This window comes from Rana temporaria, chromosome 3 (genome assembly GCF_905171775.1).
Source record: "Rana temporaria chromosome 3, aRanTem1.1, whole genome shotgun sequence".
NCBI lineage: Eukaryota > Metazoa > Chordata > Amphibia > Anura > Ranidae > Rana > Rana temporaria.
In genome coordinates, this window is record NC_053491.1 from 39,487,365 (window position 1) to 39,506,140 (window position 18,776).

Sequence of the window (18,776 nt, forward strand, 5' to 3'; positions counted from 1 at the left end):
TAAGATGACTACTAATGTGGCCAAGCTTGTATGAGTAGCATGTAACACAGCAGTGCTCAGATAAGACATTCTGAGCACAGGCCAAGAGGCTGCTCTAAACAACATTAAATGGGTTCTGAAGGTAAAGAATCTTCTTTTTTTTTACCTTAATGCATTATGCATTAAGGTAAAATACCTTCCCTGTGCAGCTCCCCTCTCCAGCTCACAGCACTCCCACCTGAGCCCCATCTTGATCCAGCGCTGTGCACCAGAACAGCGTCTCTCTCTGCTCACTGGATGGAGAGGCAGCAGAGGGAGCCATTGGCTCCTGCCAACCACAGCCAGTGAGGAGAGACCCAGGGGTGGAGCAGAGTTGCGATGTGTGCGCGTCTATGGAAGGCTTGCTATGAGGGTACTTGGCAGGAAGGTGTCGCCAGGAGCCCCAGAGAAGGATTGGGGCTGCTCTCTGCAAAACCATTGCACAATGCAGGTAAGTACATGTTTGTTATTTAAAAAAAAAAAAAAACTTTTAGGATCACTTTAAAATAAGCCTAAACTGTAGCTACATGTGGCTTCAAGGCTTGTTCACCCTGCCTCACAACCCATAACATTGCTGCCCCAGACAGCGTTTCGAGTTGCAGAGCCATGTGGATCTTCTATGAAGTGTACAAAGTGACACATCATTCATGTCACTGCACAGCAGCACGGTGCAAAGTTATGCAATTATGTTGCTTAACCACTTAAAGTGGAGGTTCACCCGAAAACTTAATTTTTAACATTAGATTGAGGCTCATTTTGTCAAGGGGAATCGGGTAGTTTTTTTTAAAATCAAAGCAGTACTTACCGTTTTAAAGAGCGATCTTCTCCACCGCTTCCGGGTATGGGCTGCGGGACTGGGCGTTCCTGATTGACAGGCTTCCGACAGGCTTCCGACGGTCGCATCCATCGCGTCACGATTTTCCGAAAGTAGCCGAACGTCGGTGCGCAGGCACCGTATAGAGCCGCACCGACGTTCAGCTTCTTTCGGCTACTCGTGATGCGATGTATGCGACCGTCGGAAGCCTGTCAATCAAATAGGAACGCCCAGTCCCAAAGACCATACCCGGAAGCGGCGGAGAAGATGCATCTCTAAAACAGTAAGTACTGCTTCGATTTAAAAAGAAAACACGCGATTCCCCTAGACAAAATGAGCATCAATCTAAGGTTAAACATTTTTTTTCGGGTGAACTCTCGCTTTAAGCCCCGGACCAAAATGCAGCTGAAAGACCAGGCCAGGTTTTGCGATTCGGCACTACGTCACTTTAACTGACAATTGCGCGGTCATGCGACGTGACTCCAAAAAAAAATTGGCGTCCTTTTTTCCCCACAAATAGAGCGTTCTTTTGGTGGTATTTGATCACCTCTGCGGTGTTTATTTTTTGTGCTATTAACAAAAATAGAGCGACAATTTTGAAAAAAATTCAATATTTTTTACTTTTTTCTATAATAAATGACCCCCAAAAATATATAAAAAAACATTTTTTTTCCCTCAGTTTAGGCCGATACGTTATCTTCTACCTATTTTTGGAGAAAAAAAACGCAATAAGCGTTTATCGGTTGGTTTGCGCAAAATTTATAGCGTTTACAAAATAGGAGATAGTTTTATTGCATTTTTTTTTTTTTTTTTTTACTACTAATGGCGGCGATGAGCGTTTTTTTTATGTGACTGCGACATTATGGCGGACACTTCGGACAATTTTGACACATTTTTGGGACCATTGTCATTTTCACAGCAAAAAATGCATTTAAATGGCATTGTTTATTGTGAAAATGACCGTTGCAGTTTGGGAGTTAACCACAAGGGGGCGCTGTAGGAGTTAGGGTTCACCTAGTGTGTGTTTACAACTGTAGGGGGTGTGGCTGTAGGACTGACGTCATCGATTGTGTCTCCCTATAAAAGGGATCACTCGATCGATGCAGCTGCCACAGTGAAGCACGGGGAAGCCAAGTTTACACACGGCTCTCCCCATTCTTCAGCTCCAGGGAACGATCGCGCACGGGGGGGTCGTGTTGGGGTGGCTAGAAACGAATAGCCAAAAAGAAGAAAGTATTCCGCGCTTAGGACCCACCAGGGCTAATACAAATGACAGTAGAATAATACGTTAAGGGAAATGAAGTACTATAACAAAAATCCAATAAATTCCAATAAGGTATCCAGTGCAGGTTATATATATAATTTTAAAATTAAAATGTCAGGCTGCAGCCCCCCAAAAACGAATCCCCAAAGGGGATACCAAGAGTAGAAAAGAAATAAGGTGGGGTGTTGGCGCTGCCCTACCTATAAACTGTGCCAAGCCGTAATTGTGAACAGTGACCCTAGGGGGTACGTATATAGGTGATGGTGTGGTAATCAAATAGCCAGCATAATATGTGGAGGAAGTAGCAAGGAGACATCTTTGGAGTCGGCAGCAGAGGAGGACTGTGGACCTTTAAAACAACTTCTATCTCTGGACTCGGAAACCATCAAAACGAAGTGAAGGAGGTCCCAAGCACAGCAGAGGAGCCGTGGGAGATCCCAGAGCCGTGGGAGGCTAACTACTTGCACTTTACCCCTGCAGGGGTTAGTGCCTCTGGTGAGTGGGGACCCAGGAGGGGGAGCACCGCGACCACTGCGTGGAATTTTCACTACTGCATATTTGAGCACCCACCTCTATAGGTGCACCTTTGCAAGCACGGACTTTACCACCCCCTGGATGGGCTTTTTTCCATGTGACTTTGCATCTATAATGTTTCTTTTAAGAAAGCTTTTTTACTGCACACATTGATGGGACTATTTCTTTATTATTATTACTATTTATTTTTTCTCATGAGCATCATTTTTATTTTATATGAGTGTTTAGTATATACACAGTGGAGGTTTGCACAGGCTATCTGACAGTCTGTCAGTGGCAGCACAGTCTGTTTTATTTGTTTATACTACACCTGTATTCGTTTGGTTCATTCATGTATGCCAGCACTTAGATATTGTCACTATATATATTACATATAGCTGGGACACACATTTGTCTCCACATATTATGCTGGCTATTTGATTACCACACCATCACCTATATACGTACCCCCTAGGGTCACTGTTCACAATTACGGCTTGGCACAGTTTATAGGTAGGGCAGCACCAACACCCCATCTTATTTCTTTTCTAGAAACGAATAGCCGCCCCCTCATCCCGGATCGCTCCCAGACGATTTCCGACCGCCGCATGTACCGGGGGGGGGGGGGGGGGGTATACCGATCGGACCCCCCACCCACGTCTACGCCCATCTGCCTGTACGTGCCATTCTGTGGACGTATATGTACATGCGGCGGTCATTAAGTGGTTAAAATTCGCATGGTTTTGGAATCCTGATAACTATTGCGTTCTGGTGTGAACCTGACACATAGGGGTTGGTTTACTAACACTGGAGAGTGCAAAATCAGGGGCAGCTGTGCATGGTAGCCAATCAGCTTTGACAAAAAAAAAAAAAAACCTGGAAGCTGATTGGTGCAGCTCTGCATAGCGGCCAGATTTTGAAAGTTTATTGACTTTTCCTGATAAAGCAGATGATGCCACACCTTTCACAAATAAGCAGTATTGGACATATGTAGCCCTATTTTAGCTCAATTTATTGATATGAGGCTATTGTACCGTAGTTGCTTGTAGTTCCCTGTTAAAGCCAGATACTTTTCTTAATAGGTCCAGGAGAAAGTGGAACTTGATCAGTCGTAAAATATGGACTGGAGGAACGGAGTCTGAGATGTTCAACAAGCTGGAAAGTATAGCCATGAGCCCTGAACCCAGTACACCAGTCCTGGGATGTCGTATTAGCAGAGCACTGGAACCAGCAGCAGTGCAAGGAGAGGTATGTTACTTGAATATTGGGTCTTATATATGGGTGTTGCCACCAGATTGTAACTTTTAAACCAAGTAAAAGTAAGAAATGGCATCTTATTAGTTAAAGAAGAGCTTTTTCCCATGCAGTGGGTATGTGGCGGCACTGCATTGGTTAGTTGCTTGTTTTCATCCATGTAGGGGCAGGCTGGTTGTACAGAAGTCAATCTACTTATCGACTTAGGTACAATCGGCCTGTTGTTTTTTTCCCCCCAAATAATAAGCCCCCTGCACAGTACACAGACCCCTTGCACTCCCAGGAGACCCTTTACATAGTACACAGACCCCCTGCACTCCCAGGAGACCCTTTACATAGTACACAGACCCCCTGCACAGCACACAGACTCCCTGCACTCCCAGGAGACCATTTACACAGTACACAGACCCCCTGCACAGCACACAGACTCCCTGCACTCCCAGGAGACCATTTACACAGTACACAGACCCCCTGCACTCCCAGGAGACCCCCCTGCACAGATCCCTGCAATCCCAGGAGATCTCCAGTCTTCTGGGACAGCACACTTTAAAGTTAAGAAAAAATCACTGCCAGACCCTTCTCATACACATCTACTCCTGTGCCATTGTCATAGCAAATCGAAGATTCTAAATACCTCATTAACACCATTCTGTCATGCTACCTGGTCAAGTAACTGCTCTCTTCTGATGTTTCATGGGCGTCACGTGACCGCTCTCCTCCTCCAATCTAAAGCTACATTCGGAGGAGGAGGAGTGGCCGGAAAGAATGGCGTTAATGAGGTATTTAGAAGCTTCGATTTGCTATGACAATGACACAGGAGGAGTAGTGTATGAGAAGGGGCTGGCAGTGGTTTTCTTAACTGTAACCTATGCTGGCAGTGCTATCCCAGCAGGGGCGGGCAGGCGGCCTGATACCCCCCCAATGTATGGCACCCGGGGCAGACAGCCCGATCCCCACCTCCGTTGGTAAAAAAAATAAAAAATATTGGCGTATAACAAGCACGCACCGTTTGCCCTCTATTTGCAAAAAAAACTAATTTTACCTCCATTGTCTTGTTTTTGTTTAGTTTATAACTAGCAGAGTGAATTGGGTTGTACAGAGCTCGGCCGTGGACTACCTTCATCTGATGCTGGTGGCCATGAAGTGGCTTTTTGAGGAGTTTGACATAGACGGGCGTTTCTGCATCAGTATCCATGATGAGGTCCGCTATCTGGTGTGTAGTGAGGACAGATACCGAGCAGCACTGGCTCTTCAGATCACAAATCTGCTAACAAGGTACATGATATTTGCATTAGAGATAATCTATTTGTAGTTGTAAAATAACCACAGCCATTATACAGATATTACCGGTTATGACTAGCTAGTTCAATCATTTTCAAATATGCTTTATGGCTTTTTCCATTGCTTGTAAATGCTTCCAAGTAATCTCTACTGGACAGTCTCCCCACTGTGTTGGAAAGAACATCTGTATAGCATGATAGAAAAAAGAAAAAGAAATGCTGGAACATGTAGTTCTGACCAGGAGAGGATCCTCTCACTGCGGGGCTACTTCTGGTTCCTCACTGATGGTTGATGTTTGTTACTTCTATTGTTTTGTCTAAGGCCCCATTCACACCTGAGCATAGAGTTTTCAGGCAGAAATTCACGATTTTTGCGGCCTTTTTTTACCGCGATTTGGAACCATCTCCATAGAGAATAATAGATTGTTTTCCCCTCCAGCGTTCTGTAGCTTTAACCACTTAAGCCCCGGACCTTTAGGCAGCTAAATGCCCAGGCCAGGTTTTGCGATTCGGCACTGCGTCGCTTTGACAGACAATTGCGCGGTCATGCGACGTGGCTCCCAAACAAAATTGGCGTCCTTTTTTTCCCCACAAATAGAGTTTTCCTTTGGTGGTATTTGATCACCTCTGCGGTTTTTTATTTTTTGTGCTATAAACAAAAATAGAGCGACAATTTTGAAAAAAATGCAAGTTAGGCTTACCGGTAACTTGTTTTCCAATAGGCTTTCAGGACAGCACCTGAGAGATATCATGGCTCCTCCTCCACAGGAAACACCTCCACCAATCAAGTCTTTAAAGGGAGGCCTCCCCTTCCACTCTCCAGTTGTTTGTAGAGACCTCCAGCCCCGGCTGCAACACATAAGTGACAGTTATTACATAGTATTACAGCAGAATCTTTACATAAGAAAAAACCAAGGGCGGGTTGTTGCTGTCCTGAAAGCCTATTGGAAAACAAGTTACCGGTAAGCCTAACTTGCATTTTCCCAAAACGGCTTTCAGGACAGCACCTGAGAGGACAGTCGAGACTTACCCCCTTAGGGTGGGACCACAGCCTGTAAAGCCCCATACACACTATCAGTTTTCCTGATGGTTTTCTCTTCAGGTTTACCAAAACCATCTAATATGAGGTCAAACCTTAAGCGTTTCAATTTGAATGCAATCAGGCAGGTCTTTGTACTACATGGTTTTGGTAAACCCGAAGAGAAAACCAGCAGGAAAACTGATAGTGTGTATGGGGCTTCAGACTTTTCTCCCGAACGCCTGATCATCTGCCGTCATTAGATCAAGTCTGTAATGACGGGCAAAGGTAGACAAGCTTGACCAGGTAGCTGCTCTGCAGATCTGTTCGGGGGTGGCACCAGCTCTTTCTGCCCAACTTACCGCAGCTGCTCTAGTAGAGTGAGCTCTTAGATTCTCCGGACATTCTTGACCTGAGATTGAATAAGCATTTGAGATGGCCATCCTGAGCCATCTGGCAATGGTTCCTTTTGACGCCTGCTTTCCTTTTTTATCACCGGAAAATAAAATAAACAAGGCATCTGAACGTCTATACGCTTTTGTGGTTTCCAAGTAACATAAAACAGCTCTCTTGACATCCAAGGTATGGAATTCTTCTTCCTTTCTTCCTTTTGGATTAGAGCAAAATGAAGGCAGTATAATTTCTTGAGACCGATTTTTGAACGAAGCAACTTTCGGTAAAAAACTTGGGTCTGGTTTTAACACAATTCTGTCCGAAAAAATTAAACAAAAAGGTTTTCTGACGGACAAGGCTTGTAGCTCGCTGATCCTGCGAGCTGTAGTAACAGCCACTAAAAAAACAGTTTTTAACGTTAATAACTTAAGAGACGCTATATTCAAAGGTTCAAAAGGTTCCTTGGTCATGGCCTGTAAGACTACTGGCAAATCCCATGCGGGACAATCCTTTACCACTATCGGTCTGGACCTAACAAGGGCTTTAAAGAACCTTATTACTAATGGATCTGCTGAAACAGATCTTTCTAGGAATACCCTCAGCGCGGCTACTTGAACCTTCAGGGTGCTCACCGCTAACCCTTTGTCGGCTCCTTCCTGAAGAAATTCCAAGATAGAGGAAGTTTCTTCTACAAATCTGCCTGATACAGAGCACCATGTATTGAAAGTCTTCCAGACTTTGAAATAGATAGCCCTCGTGACCTGTTTCCTACTCGACAGGAGAGTTGCTATTAATCTGGCCGAAAACCCTTTTCTCCTGAGGAGTTGCTCCTCAGAAGCCAAGCCGTAAGACTTAGTTTTTTTATGTCTCGGTGAAACAGAGGACCTTGTAAAAGCAGGTCGTGTCTCAGAGGTAGATGCCAGAACGGTCTGATTTGCATCAGTAGAAGGGCAGAAAACCAAGGCCTTTTGGGCCAAAATGGGGTGATCAGAATTACTGTAGTATTTTCCCTCTTCATTTTTGCTATGACCTGCGGAATGAGCTGGAAAGGGGGAAAAGCATAACAAAGATGGAAATTCCAGCTGTGTGCTAGGGCGTCCGTCCCCGCAGCTGACTTGCTCCTGTCTAAGGAGAAGAACTGAGAGATCTGTGCATTCTTTTGCTTCGCAAACAAATCTATCGCTGGCTGTCCCCATTTTTCTGTCATCAGATTGAACACTTCCGGGTTCAACTGCCAGTCCGCCTCCCGAATCAAATTTCTGCTTAAGAAGTCTGCCACGCAATTCAGGGTCCCCTTTAGATGGACCGCGGACAAGGATAGAGTATGGGACTCTGCCCACCTTAGGATCTTTCCGGCTAAGACCTGAAGCCCTTTGCTTCTGGTGCCCCCTTGTCTGTTGACATAGGCCACTGTTGTGGCATTGTCCGATAGGACCTGTAAATGTTGTCCTTCTACTTCTGAAGCGAAGGCCAGTAAAGCCAATTCTACCGCCTTTAATTCCCTCCAATTTGAGGAATTCCTCGCCTCTCCTGCGGACCATGACCCCTGAGTCCAACGACTGTTCATGTGGGCCCCCCACCCCCAGGAGCTGGCGTCTGTCGTTATCCTTACTTGGGATGGGAAGGACCACAACAGACCCACCGACAGTCTTTCCTGGTCTCTCCACCACCAGAGGCTCCTTTTCACCTTGGTGGGAATTTTTACCAGTAAGTCTAAGGACTTCTGATCGCGGTCCCAGACCTTTAATAAAAAATCCTGAAGCGGCCTGAAGTGGGTCCTGGCCCAGGGCACTGCGGGTATAGAAGAAGTCAGGGTTCCTAGGACTGACATAATCCTCCTGATGGAAATCTCCTGACTGCCCTGTAGAAGAGAAACCATCTCTATCACCTTTCTTTGCTTTTCTTCTGGGAGGAAAACTTTCTGCTCCACGGAATCTATCTGGAAGCCCAAAAATAGAACCTGTTGAGACGGAATCAGGCTCGATTTTTGGAGATTCAGGTTCCACCCAATGTCTTCCAAGTGAGACCGGGCCCTGTCTAGATCCTTTTGAAGCCCCTCCCTGGACTGGGCAAAAAACAGCAGGTCGTCTAGATAAGGGACCACAGAGATCCCCTCTAGACGAAGAGGTGCCAGCGCTTCTGCCATCACTTTTGTAAATACCCTTGGGGATGACGACAGGCCAAAGGGAAGAGCCCTGAACTGTAGGTGAACTACTTTCTTTCCTTCCCTCAGAGCCAATCTCAAAAACTTTTGGGAGCTGGCCGCAATGGGAATGTGTAAGTAGGCATCTCGTAAGTCTATTGTTGCCATGAAGCAACCCCGACTTAGGAGGTTTCTTACGGAAAAGATGGAATCCATGCAAAATTTTCTGTACAACACTGACAGGTTTAGTTCCTTTAGGTTTAAGATAAGGCGGTACTTTCCTGATGGTTTTCTTATCAGAAAAACATGAGAATAGAACCCCTGAAAAAATTCCGCTTTTGGAACCGGCACAATTACCCTTTGGTCCATCAGTTCCTGAATTAGGGACTTCAAAGCCAGGGCCTTGGCGGGATCCCTTGGAACATTTGTTGCCAGAAATTTCTTCGGGGGTTCTTCCCTGAACTCTATCTCGTAACCCTTTTGAAGAAGGTTCAAGATAAACAGATTTGGGGTGCTGCCTCTCCACTGGGGGACAAACTCCTGAAGTCTTCCCCCTACCTGTAGCGGAGAGTCATTGCGGTTTCTCGGGGGCTGGAGGAGGACGGAGGAGCACCCCACCCCTACCGCGACCTCTTTGCGCAGGCCACTTCTTCTTGAACTGAGTCCTTTCTTCCTGTTGCCTTTGCAGACGAAAAAAACGTTTGCGGACCGGCGCCTTTTTAGGCTTGATCGGAAAGGACTTCTTTTTATCCGCCGTTCGGTCAAGGATAGATTCCAATTCTGGACCAAACAGTAGATCCCCTGCAAAAGGTAAACCACACAATTTATTTTTTGAGGCCGCATCTCCCGGCCAGGTCTTAAGCCACAAGGCTCTCCTGGCCGAATTGGTCAAAGATGCTGACCTTGCTGTCATACGGATAGATTCCGCTGAAGCATCGGCAATGTACGACACGGCTGCAAAAAGAGTATTAAAGGAGTCCAAGATCTCCTGTTTTGGGGAATCTGCTGAGATGTGCGCTTTTAGCTGGTTTAACCAGTGTTCCAGATTTCTGGCCACACAAGTTGACGCCATAGCTGGTTTAAGATTGTTCATCACAGATTGCCAGTTTCTTTTAAGCAGCAGCTCTATCCTTTTGTCCATAGGCTCCTTTAGTAAGCCCATGTCTTCAAAGGCCAAGTCCGTAGATTTTGAAACCTGAGAAAATGCTGCGTCCAACTTTGGGATTTTATTCCAGATGGCTTCCGGGTTTTCCTCAAAAGGGAACCTCCTTTTATGAGTCCCAGAAAAAAACGGTTTCTTCTCCGGTTCCACCCATTCCTTCTTAATCATCTCAGTGATTAATGAATGTACTGGGAACACCCGACCTTTGGTATCCCCTAACCCTGCATACATTCGGTCATGCAGGGAGAGCTCTTTCTTTTCTTCCTCTATCCCCAATGTTGCATGGATCACCTTTAAAAGGCCTGCAACCTCTTCCAGCGACAATTTATATTTTGAAGCAGGTTCTGCCTCATCCTCATTTTCAGAATCCGAATTTAGTGGGATTTCTTGAGAATCGTCCTGGATTAAAGGGTTAAAGAGGTTATGCCTTTCACCCAGCGAAGGGTCTTGTGAAACTCCAGCCTGCTCCACAGGTCTGGCCTCCAGACTTGACCTAAAGGCCTGAAATGTGGTACGGAGTTCTTTCTTAAGGGTGGATATTAAGTCTCCACCCACGGAAGGAGCTTCTTTCAGCACCTCTTTAGTACAGTCTGCACAAAGAGTTTTACTCCAAGAATCACTGAGCTTCTCTTTGCAAACAGGGCATCGCTTCTTCACAATCTGAGCAGAGCCTTTTCCCTGTATAAACAGACAAGACAAAGCACGCACGCTCAAAAACAAAAATGACAGTAATAAACTGACACCCAGGTGCACTAAGGAAACTTAGCAGTAATCCCCTGTGCCCTACAAGCCAAGACCATCACCACCATGGCACCCCTATGTAGGAAGATACATCCATATAGACACCGACCAGACAGGGAAGTGGGAGGTGGGGAAAGGGGGAGATGGGTGAAGTAACCCCCCTAAGAGAGAGATAGCTAAAGGTAATGCAGGACACTTCCCTTACCTTAGCCTTGCTGGTGCCTTGGCTTGCCCCCTTAGCTGCAGTATCCTCCTCCATTGCAGAGTATTGCAGCAGCGTGCAGTTGAATGAGGACACGGTTCCAGGATTCAAAAACGCCGCCGCGCTGACCCGGAAACTGGAAGTCCCCTTTAAGGCACCAGGAGACCCTGCCTCCTCCCTCTGCGCCTGCGCCGGAAATGACGCTGCGCCGACCCGGAAGCGCTGCCACTTCCTGCATACAGGACGCGTCTGAGGCCCTCCTCTGACGCCGGAGCCTCTCGCCTTGCGATGGGGTTTCACGGACCTCGCTGCTCCGCCGGAAAAACGGGCCGCAACTTCCGGGCGTACGGGCTCTCCCCGAGCACAGAAGAGGGAGAAGGAGCCCACGGACCGCCCTCACCAGGCAAGTGGGAGAGTCATTTCTCAAGAAAAAAGTAAGGGTGAGAACCACACGTCTCCCAGGCAGCCCTGAGAGATATCATGGCCCCCACCGGAGGTGTTCCTCCAGCTGGAGGAAACACAAAAAAACTGGAGAGTGGAAGGGGAGGCCTCCCTTTAAAGACTTGATTGGTGGAGGTGTTTCCTGTGGAGGAGGAGCCATGATATCTCTCAGGTGCTGTCCTGAAAGCCGTTTTGGGAAATGCAATATTTTTTACTTTTTGCTATAATAAATATCCCCCAAAAACATATATAATTTTTTTTTCCTCAGTTTAGGGCGATACGTATTCTTCTACCTATTTTTGGTAAAAAAAATCGCAATAAGCGTTTATCGATTGGTTTGCGCAAAATTTATAGCGTTTACAAAATAGGGGATAGTTTTATTGCATTTTTATTAATTTTTTTTTTTTTACTACTAATGGCGGCGATCAGCAATTTATTTCTTGACTGCGACATTATGGCGGACACTTCGGACAATTTTGACACATTTTTGGGACCATTGTCATTTTCACAGCAAAAAATGCATTTAAATTGCATTGTTTATTGTGAAAATGACAGTTGCAGTTTGGGAGTTAACCACAGGGGGCGCTGTAGGAGTTAGTGTTCACCTAGTGTGTGTTTACAACTGTAGGGGGGTGTGGCTGTAGGACTGGCGTCATCGATCGATTCCCCCTATAAAAGGGATCACTCGATCGATGCAGCAGCCACAGTGAAGCACGGGGAAGCCGTGTTTACTTACCGCTCTCCCCGTTCTTCAGCTCCGGGGAGCGATCGCGACGGAGCGGCTATAAACGAATAGCCGCGCCATCGTCCCGGATCGCTCCCCGAGGGAACCCGACCACCGCATGTAGCTGGGGGGGTGGTCACGATCGGACCCCCAACCTGCGGAAAGGCAAGGACGTATATATACGCCCATCTGGAGAGTATGAAGTTTCTTCTGGTTAAGAAAATCTCTGGCTTGAGTTGTGTCCAGGCCTAGACCCATGTATTCCAAGCAAGAACAGACCCACTAGGACCATGTTTATAGTGGCTAATCTGTGCCGTCACACATGTAGTTTGGAAGTGACAAACTGTGGTGGGGGTACTTGTAGCTCCTGGAAACCACCTCCCATACCAAAGCATCTAGGATTTAGGCTGTCCGAGTATCTGCAAAGGCTAACAGCGTAGGGAGCAATCTCCTACCTGACATGTGTCCTGCAGAGAGCAGGAGACTGAACAGTACTGGACAGAGGGTGGGATCTGCTGGAGTTAACTTCATATTAACAAGCTAGTGATTAATTGCTACGACCACTCTGCGTCCTAACAACCAATTACCTGCTGGTTAACTCAAGAGGTTAACTGAGGCAGCACCCGCCCTCCATTCAGTACTGTCCCTCCTGTTGTCTAGTGAGGATGAGAGCAGCAGAGGCTGAGGGGTGTCCATGCTTACCCCCGCTAAGAAAACATAGGAAATTATGTTCTGACTCTGGCTGTGTTCGCAATATTGCTTTTGGCGCCACTCAAAGTAGAGGTGAATATAATTTCCCCGTGTCCCAGAGAATGGGGTGCTGGCTTATTCTGATACCAATCCAGAGGGCTCGAAAATGTGAAGAGGAAAGGATTGCCCACTACTCATAACCAGCCCAGGTGACTAAATCATACGGAGCGGCCTCAGCCTACATGTCTCCACCACACACCCTGATGCATTTCACCCCTCCCACTGTAGCTTAGTCATAGGGTCCCTATAACTGAGCCCCCGGTGGGTGGGGCGAAATGCATCAGGGTGTGTGGTGTGATTGGAATTTGTCAAAACTGGAGCAGCCAGAATATGGAGAAGCTGTGCAACCAATCGGCTTTTATTGATTTTTTTTTTTTTTTTTTTTTTTAAAGCTTAATTGAACAAGCTGAAGATACAAGTTAAATGGTTGTCATGTAAAGCTGCACAATATTCTTTCTGCTCCAATTTTGCTAAAGTTCCTCATTTATGTTCTTTGCATGCTTTGTGATGTTGATGATCATCTAACCACTCCAGTCTGTGAACGCCAAGATGGTAAAAAATGAGGAGACCAATGGCAAAACAGGAGAAGAATTTAAAGTGAACCAGTCAGGGGGTCATCAACATTACACAGGGACTACCCTGAAAAGAAAGCAGCTTTATACATATCGGGCCGATGCCTCATTTACCAAAATGTTTACTCTATAACAGAGCTTTCCAGTGCCAATCTGACAATCCAGGTTCCAACTTCTATGTCACCAATGTGTTCTGCAGTGACTGGGAACCAGAGCAGTCAGGGAGGAGGACATTATTCAACCAGATGAAGGAGTTGAATTAGGTTGGCTCTGGGAACTCTGCTGCAGAGTGAGGTTTTAGCAAATGGGGCCAATGGACAGGTATATAGACAGCTGGTCTTCTTTCAGGGTACTGCCTATGAGATTTTGTCTATCCCCTGACAGGGTCACTTTTAATGTGGGGAGAATATTGCAGAGAGAATGTGTGGAAAAACCTTATGCCGCGTATATGACGAGAAAAATGCAATTTTTTAAATTGGTCGTTAAAAACGGTTGTGTGTAGGCTCCAGAGCATTTTTCTCGACGAGAAAAATGGGCATTAAAAATTTAGAACATGCTCTACTTTGTCTCATCATTGTTTTTCTCGTCGTAAAAAACGGCCGTGTGTGCGCTTTAAACGACGGGGGAAAAAACGTGCATGCTCAGAAGCATGTTATGAGACAGGAAATTAGCATAATCAGGCCAAAGGGTGGCGCCATTTAAATGGAACTTCCCCTTTATAGTGCCGTCGTACGTGTTGTACATCACCGTGCTTTTTTCGAGCATTTTTTATCACGATCGTCGTGTGTATGCAAGGCAGGCTTGAGAGGGAATCACGTCGAGAAAAACTTTGTTTTTTTCCATGACATGAAAAATGGTTGTGTGTATGCGGCATTAGGATCCACAGATAAGAAACGGAATTAAAGAGTTTTTGTAAAAGTTTTAGATGGAAACCAAGTTCTAAAATTATTGGCGTTTTTGTAATGTTCATCTCCATTTTTCAGGTGTATGTTTGCTTACAAACTGGGAATGCTAGATTTGCCTCAGTCGGTGTCATTTTTCAGTGCGGTAGACATCGATCGCTGTCTCCGAAAAGAAGTGAACATGGATTGTGCAACCCCATCAAACCCAACTGGTCTAGAGAAGAAGTATGGCATTCCGCCTGGTATGTTCCACCTTGCCTTTACTTTATTATCTCTGTCAGCAAATTTAAGGTCACTTTATCACCATATTAAAGTGTTTGTAAAGACATAAGTTTTTTTTTTTTTTTATCTTCATGAATTCTATGCATGAAGATAAAACACCTTCTGTGTGAAGCACCCCCCTAATACTTACCTGATCCCATCTCAATCCAGCGATGTTGCAGGAGAGTCTCGGCCAACCCGGGACTCCCCTTCCTATTAGCTCCCACTGCTGTCAAAGTCAGCCAGCCAATGAGAGAAACAGGCTGTGGCTCCATGTTTGAATGGACACAGGGAGCTGTGGCTCGGCTCAGGTGCACCCATAGCCAGCTGGTTGCTGTGGGGGCACTCAACAGGAGGGGCCAGGAATTCTGGTGAGGGAACCCGAGAAGAGGAGGATCTGGGCTGCCCTGTGCAAAACCACTACACAGAGCAGGTAAGTATAACATGTTTGTTGTTTAAAAAAAAAAAAGACAAGACTTTAGTATAACTTTAAAAAATGTGTGTAAAGTTGGTGTTTTATTAACCGTTACTACATTGTTGGGTCACTAAAGAAATTCCAGAATATACAACATAGCATTTTCACATAAAGAACTTATAAACTTTTTTTTTTACAAACCTAAACATTGATGTAAAGGAAATTTTCAGAGTGTCAGATGATTTGGCATGTCATGCTCGCCACACCCTGCTTATTTCTCACTTTTATGAGTAGACGTTAGTCTTTTAGTGGTCTTGTTGGAAACAGTAATGCCAGCAGTTTATGACCCAGACATCGCATTCATCGGGTAGGACATGTTTGGTAGAATCCTCTTTTAATCACATCATAAATGAAAAGACAAGAACAGTTTATAACATATACAATTATTACTTGTATGTAACTAATATTTAACATAATTTATGTAGCAGCTTAAGCTGGACATGTACAGCTCACATTCTGGCAGATTCCTATTCAATTAGCCAAAATTTGAGCCATGAGTGGCCCTGTTGGCACAACAAATTTTAAATGGGTTGTAAAGGTACAATTTTTTTTCCCTAAATAGCTTCCTTTACCTCAGTGCAGTCCTCCTTCACTTACCTCATCCTTCCATTTTGCTTTTAAATGTCCTTATTTCTTCTGAGAAATCCTCACTTCCTGTTCTTCTGTCTGTATCTCCACACAGTAATGCAAGGCTTTCTCCCTGGTGTGGGGTGTCGTGCTCGCCCCCTCCCTTGGACTACAGGACGCTCTACATTGTAGATAGAGAAAGGAGCTCTCCTGTAGTCCAAGGGAGGGGGCGAGCACAACACTCCACACCAGAGAGAAAGCCTCGCATTACTGTGTGGAGTTACAGACAGAAGAAAAGGAAGTGAGGATTTCTCAGAAGAAATAAGGACATTTAAAAGCAAAATGGAAGGATGAGGTAAGTGAAGGAGGACTGCACTAAGGTAAAGGAATCTATTTTAGGGGAAAAAATTGTACCTTTACAACCCCTTTAACTGGGGGGAAAAAAAAAGTGGGTGTAGAAAATTGTTGGTTGTCAGTCGAACACGACGGTATTCTATCAGATGCAGTTACTGTTTGTATATCCAAGCAGACGTTGCAGCAGGCAATAGCAGGCAGGGGAGATTCCTCCATTAAACCTGTTCAGCTTGGATGAAGAAAACTATGCAATATGGCTGGCCTAAGGCTATTCTATGAATGAATGTTCAGGTTACTATGTGTCAGTACATATGGTAGCTGGAGCCTCAGCCCCCTTACACACTGATAGTAGAATGTGTGCAATCAGTATTCAGAAGCCTTTGCCTTCCCAGTACTAAATGTATGCTCCAGTCCACACAGTTGTATTCAAGTTTTAAGGTTCACCTTTTTTATAAGAGAAATAATGGGCATTTCTATTGCTAGGTTCCCCAGAATGCAAGCTGTCTGATGTTTGGCATTAATACTTCTTCGTAACGGCACATTGTCAGCCAGGCAATAAGCATTCTCAGCGTGCTTGCGCCCCACAACACCCATGTGTCAAAGTGTGTGCAGATGGACAGCCTTTGTCACCGTCTCCCCAACTGGAGGACATTTGAAATATTGACCCGCACTGCATACTATTCTGAAAAAAAGCCTAAAGCAACAACAATCCATTCACTAGAGTGCACTTGACATCCCTCCCACAACACACAGTAGATGAGTCAGGCTGCCCAAAGAGGGAGTGATTTTCTTTCCTGCAACCATGGGTTGACACAGTGTTGACGGGGAATCCCAGCGGCTAGCAGTAATTGCATAAAAAATCCAGCAGGCTGGTTGTACCCAAGTTGATCAATGGATCAACTTGAGTACATTCAGCCTACCCATACATTGAATCTCAGCTGGTTCCTGCTCAACTACCCAAGATTCAAACCGGCTTTAGGCTGACCAGAGAAATTCTTTCCTTTAACCACAGGTTAAATAAAATGTAAAAAAAATAAACTGCTCAAATTTTTCCCAACAACAGTCAGTCAGTGCAGATGAGGGAATTCCTCCCGCTGTGCTATTGTATTATGACAGTGGGAGGTTTCCCCAGTGCCAGAATAAAAGGATTACTGCTGCTGGCTATAGCCAGTGGCGCATTAATCGTACAAAATCGGCGCATTAATCGTACAAAAAAAACAGACTGGCTATACTGAAGTCGGTCGATAGATCGACTTCAGTACAACTAACCTGCACCATAGCTGGATCAAAATGTGTGCGGTTCCTGCTGAACTGGCCGAATTTCAATCTGTCCATGGCCAGTCTAAAGAGGAGTCTCCCCCCACCACCTCCCTCTTGCATTGACTCTCGGGTGCTGGAATCTCGAACCTCCAGCTCGCTTCACCACAGAGCCAAAAAGGTGGCAGGGGAGGGAGGTGGCAGACAAGTGGAGCTTTTTCCCCTTTTGGGTAGAGCTCTGCTTTAAGTCACCTGCTCTCTTATGTGACATTCCTCCACCCTTGTCTAGAAAGAAAGGAATGCTTATGCAGCTAAAGTATTCCTCTATAAAGCCTTGTTTCAGTTAAACTAATCAAATACGATGTGAAGGGAAAAACCTCATAGAAACACAGTATAACCCTTATGCCGCGTACAGACGGTCGTTTTTTTGTGATGAAAAAAAAAACGACGTTTTAAAAAACGTAATTTAAAATAATCGTGTGTGGGCAAAACGTCGTTTTATGTCTTAAAAAAAAATTCGAACATGCTTGAATTTTTTGTGTCGTTTTTTTGTTTCACAGAAATTGACCGTGTGTAGCCAAAAACGACGTTTAAAACCCGCGCATGCCCAGAAGCTAGTTATGAAGTGAGCTTCAATGGAAAAAAAGTGGTGAATGTAAACTCGCTTTGCTAGGGCATTGTGAAAAAAACGATGGTGTGTAGGCAACGTTGTTTCATTTCATGATTTAAAATGTTGAAAACATCACAAAAACCGACAGTCTGTACGCGGAATTAGGCCCTATTTATACCACAACAGTGTGTAGCATTGTGCCGTGTTATACAGGCCATTAATTTTCTGCAGTACATTGCACAGGATGTGAATTGCCCTTCTAAACAGAAAGGGGGGTTGCTGAATCTGACTGTCCACAAACATTTGTGGACAAAACTTACCTCCAATCTGTTTTCAGTAATAATTGTCTTTTTTTATTCAGGGTGTGCTGTACAAATGGGGTACACAACAGGTATATGAACTAACAAACTTTTTTTTTTCTTGCAGGTGAAGCTTTGGATATCTTTGAAATAGTTAAACTAACTAATGGTGTTTTGAAAAATGTGAGATAATCTCAGCCAGCGTCTTACGGTTTGACTCCCGTGGAGTTGCATCTTATTCATGATTTACTCATGAGTGAAATACTGGAACGGTTTTGTTTGTTTAGATGTTTTATGGTGTGAATAAAATAATGGCTCTTTGTTGTGTACTGAACTTGTTAAGGGGGAGAAATTTCCAGAATCCATAAATTAACATCTATTTGGGACAGAATAATTAGCGTGTGAAATTTAAGTAGGAAGTACGAGAAAATTTCCAGCTACTTCTTTCTTCGTTTTCTCTTTGGTTCTTGACTTTCTTTCTGCTCAGTGCCAGACTAGAGAGGGGGAAAAAAAAACATAATTACACAATAAAAATGATCCATGTACCGTATATACATGGTAGTATAAGCCGAGGCACCTAATTTTACCACAAATAAAATGGGAAAAATGATTGACTCGAGTACAAGCCTAGGATGTCCATCTGCATGCCTCACTGTGCCCATGACTACACTGACGTTTAACATGGGAATCTATAGAAGGGGTGCCCGGATTTGAAAAATCGGTACTCCCCGGCCAACACACTTTGCACACTTGTAGAGGAGA

General features: G+C 45.0%; 2 protein-coding genes across 2 annotated transcripts in view; one reads left to right on the forward strand and one right to left on the reverse strand.

Annotated features, from left to right (window-relative positions):
* POLG (DNA polymerase gamma, catalytic subunit) overlaps positions 1-18,343 on the forward strand; it is a 91,886-nt gene extending 73,543 nt beyond the window's left edge. Inside the window, exons 20-23 of the mRNA XM_040342413.1 lie at positions 3,692-3,857; positions 4,930-5,138; positions 14,273-14,433; positions 18,142-18,343. Coding sequence (XP_040198347.1) covers positions 3,692-3,857; positions 4,930-5,138; positions 14,273-14,433; positions 18,142-18,206 — 601 coding nt within the window. The 3' untranslated portion in view covers positions 18,207-18,343. The remainder of the gene's footprint in view (positions 1-3,691; positions 3,858-4,929; positions 5,139-14,272; positions 14,434-18,141) is intronic.
* Positions 17,846-18,776, reverse strand: part of FANCI (FA complementation group I) — a 100,385-nt gene continuing 99,454 nt past the window's right edge. The window contains exon 38 of the mRNA XM_040342411.1: positions 17,846-18,508. Coding sequence (XP_040198345.1) covers positions 18,452-18,508 — 57 coding nt within the window. The 3' untranslated portion in view covers positions 17,846-18,451. The remainder of the gene's footprint in view (positions 18,509-18,776) is intronic.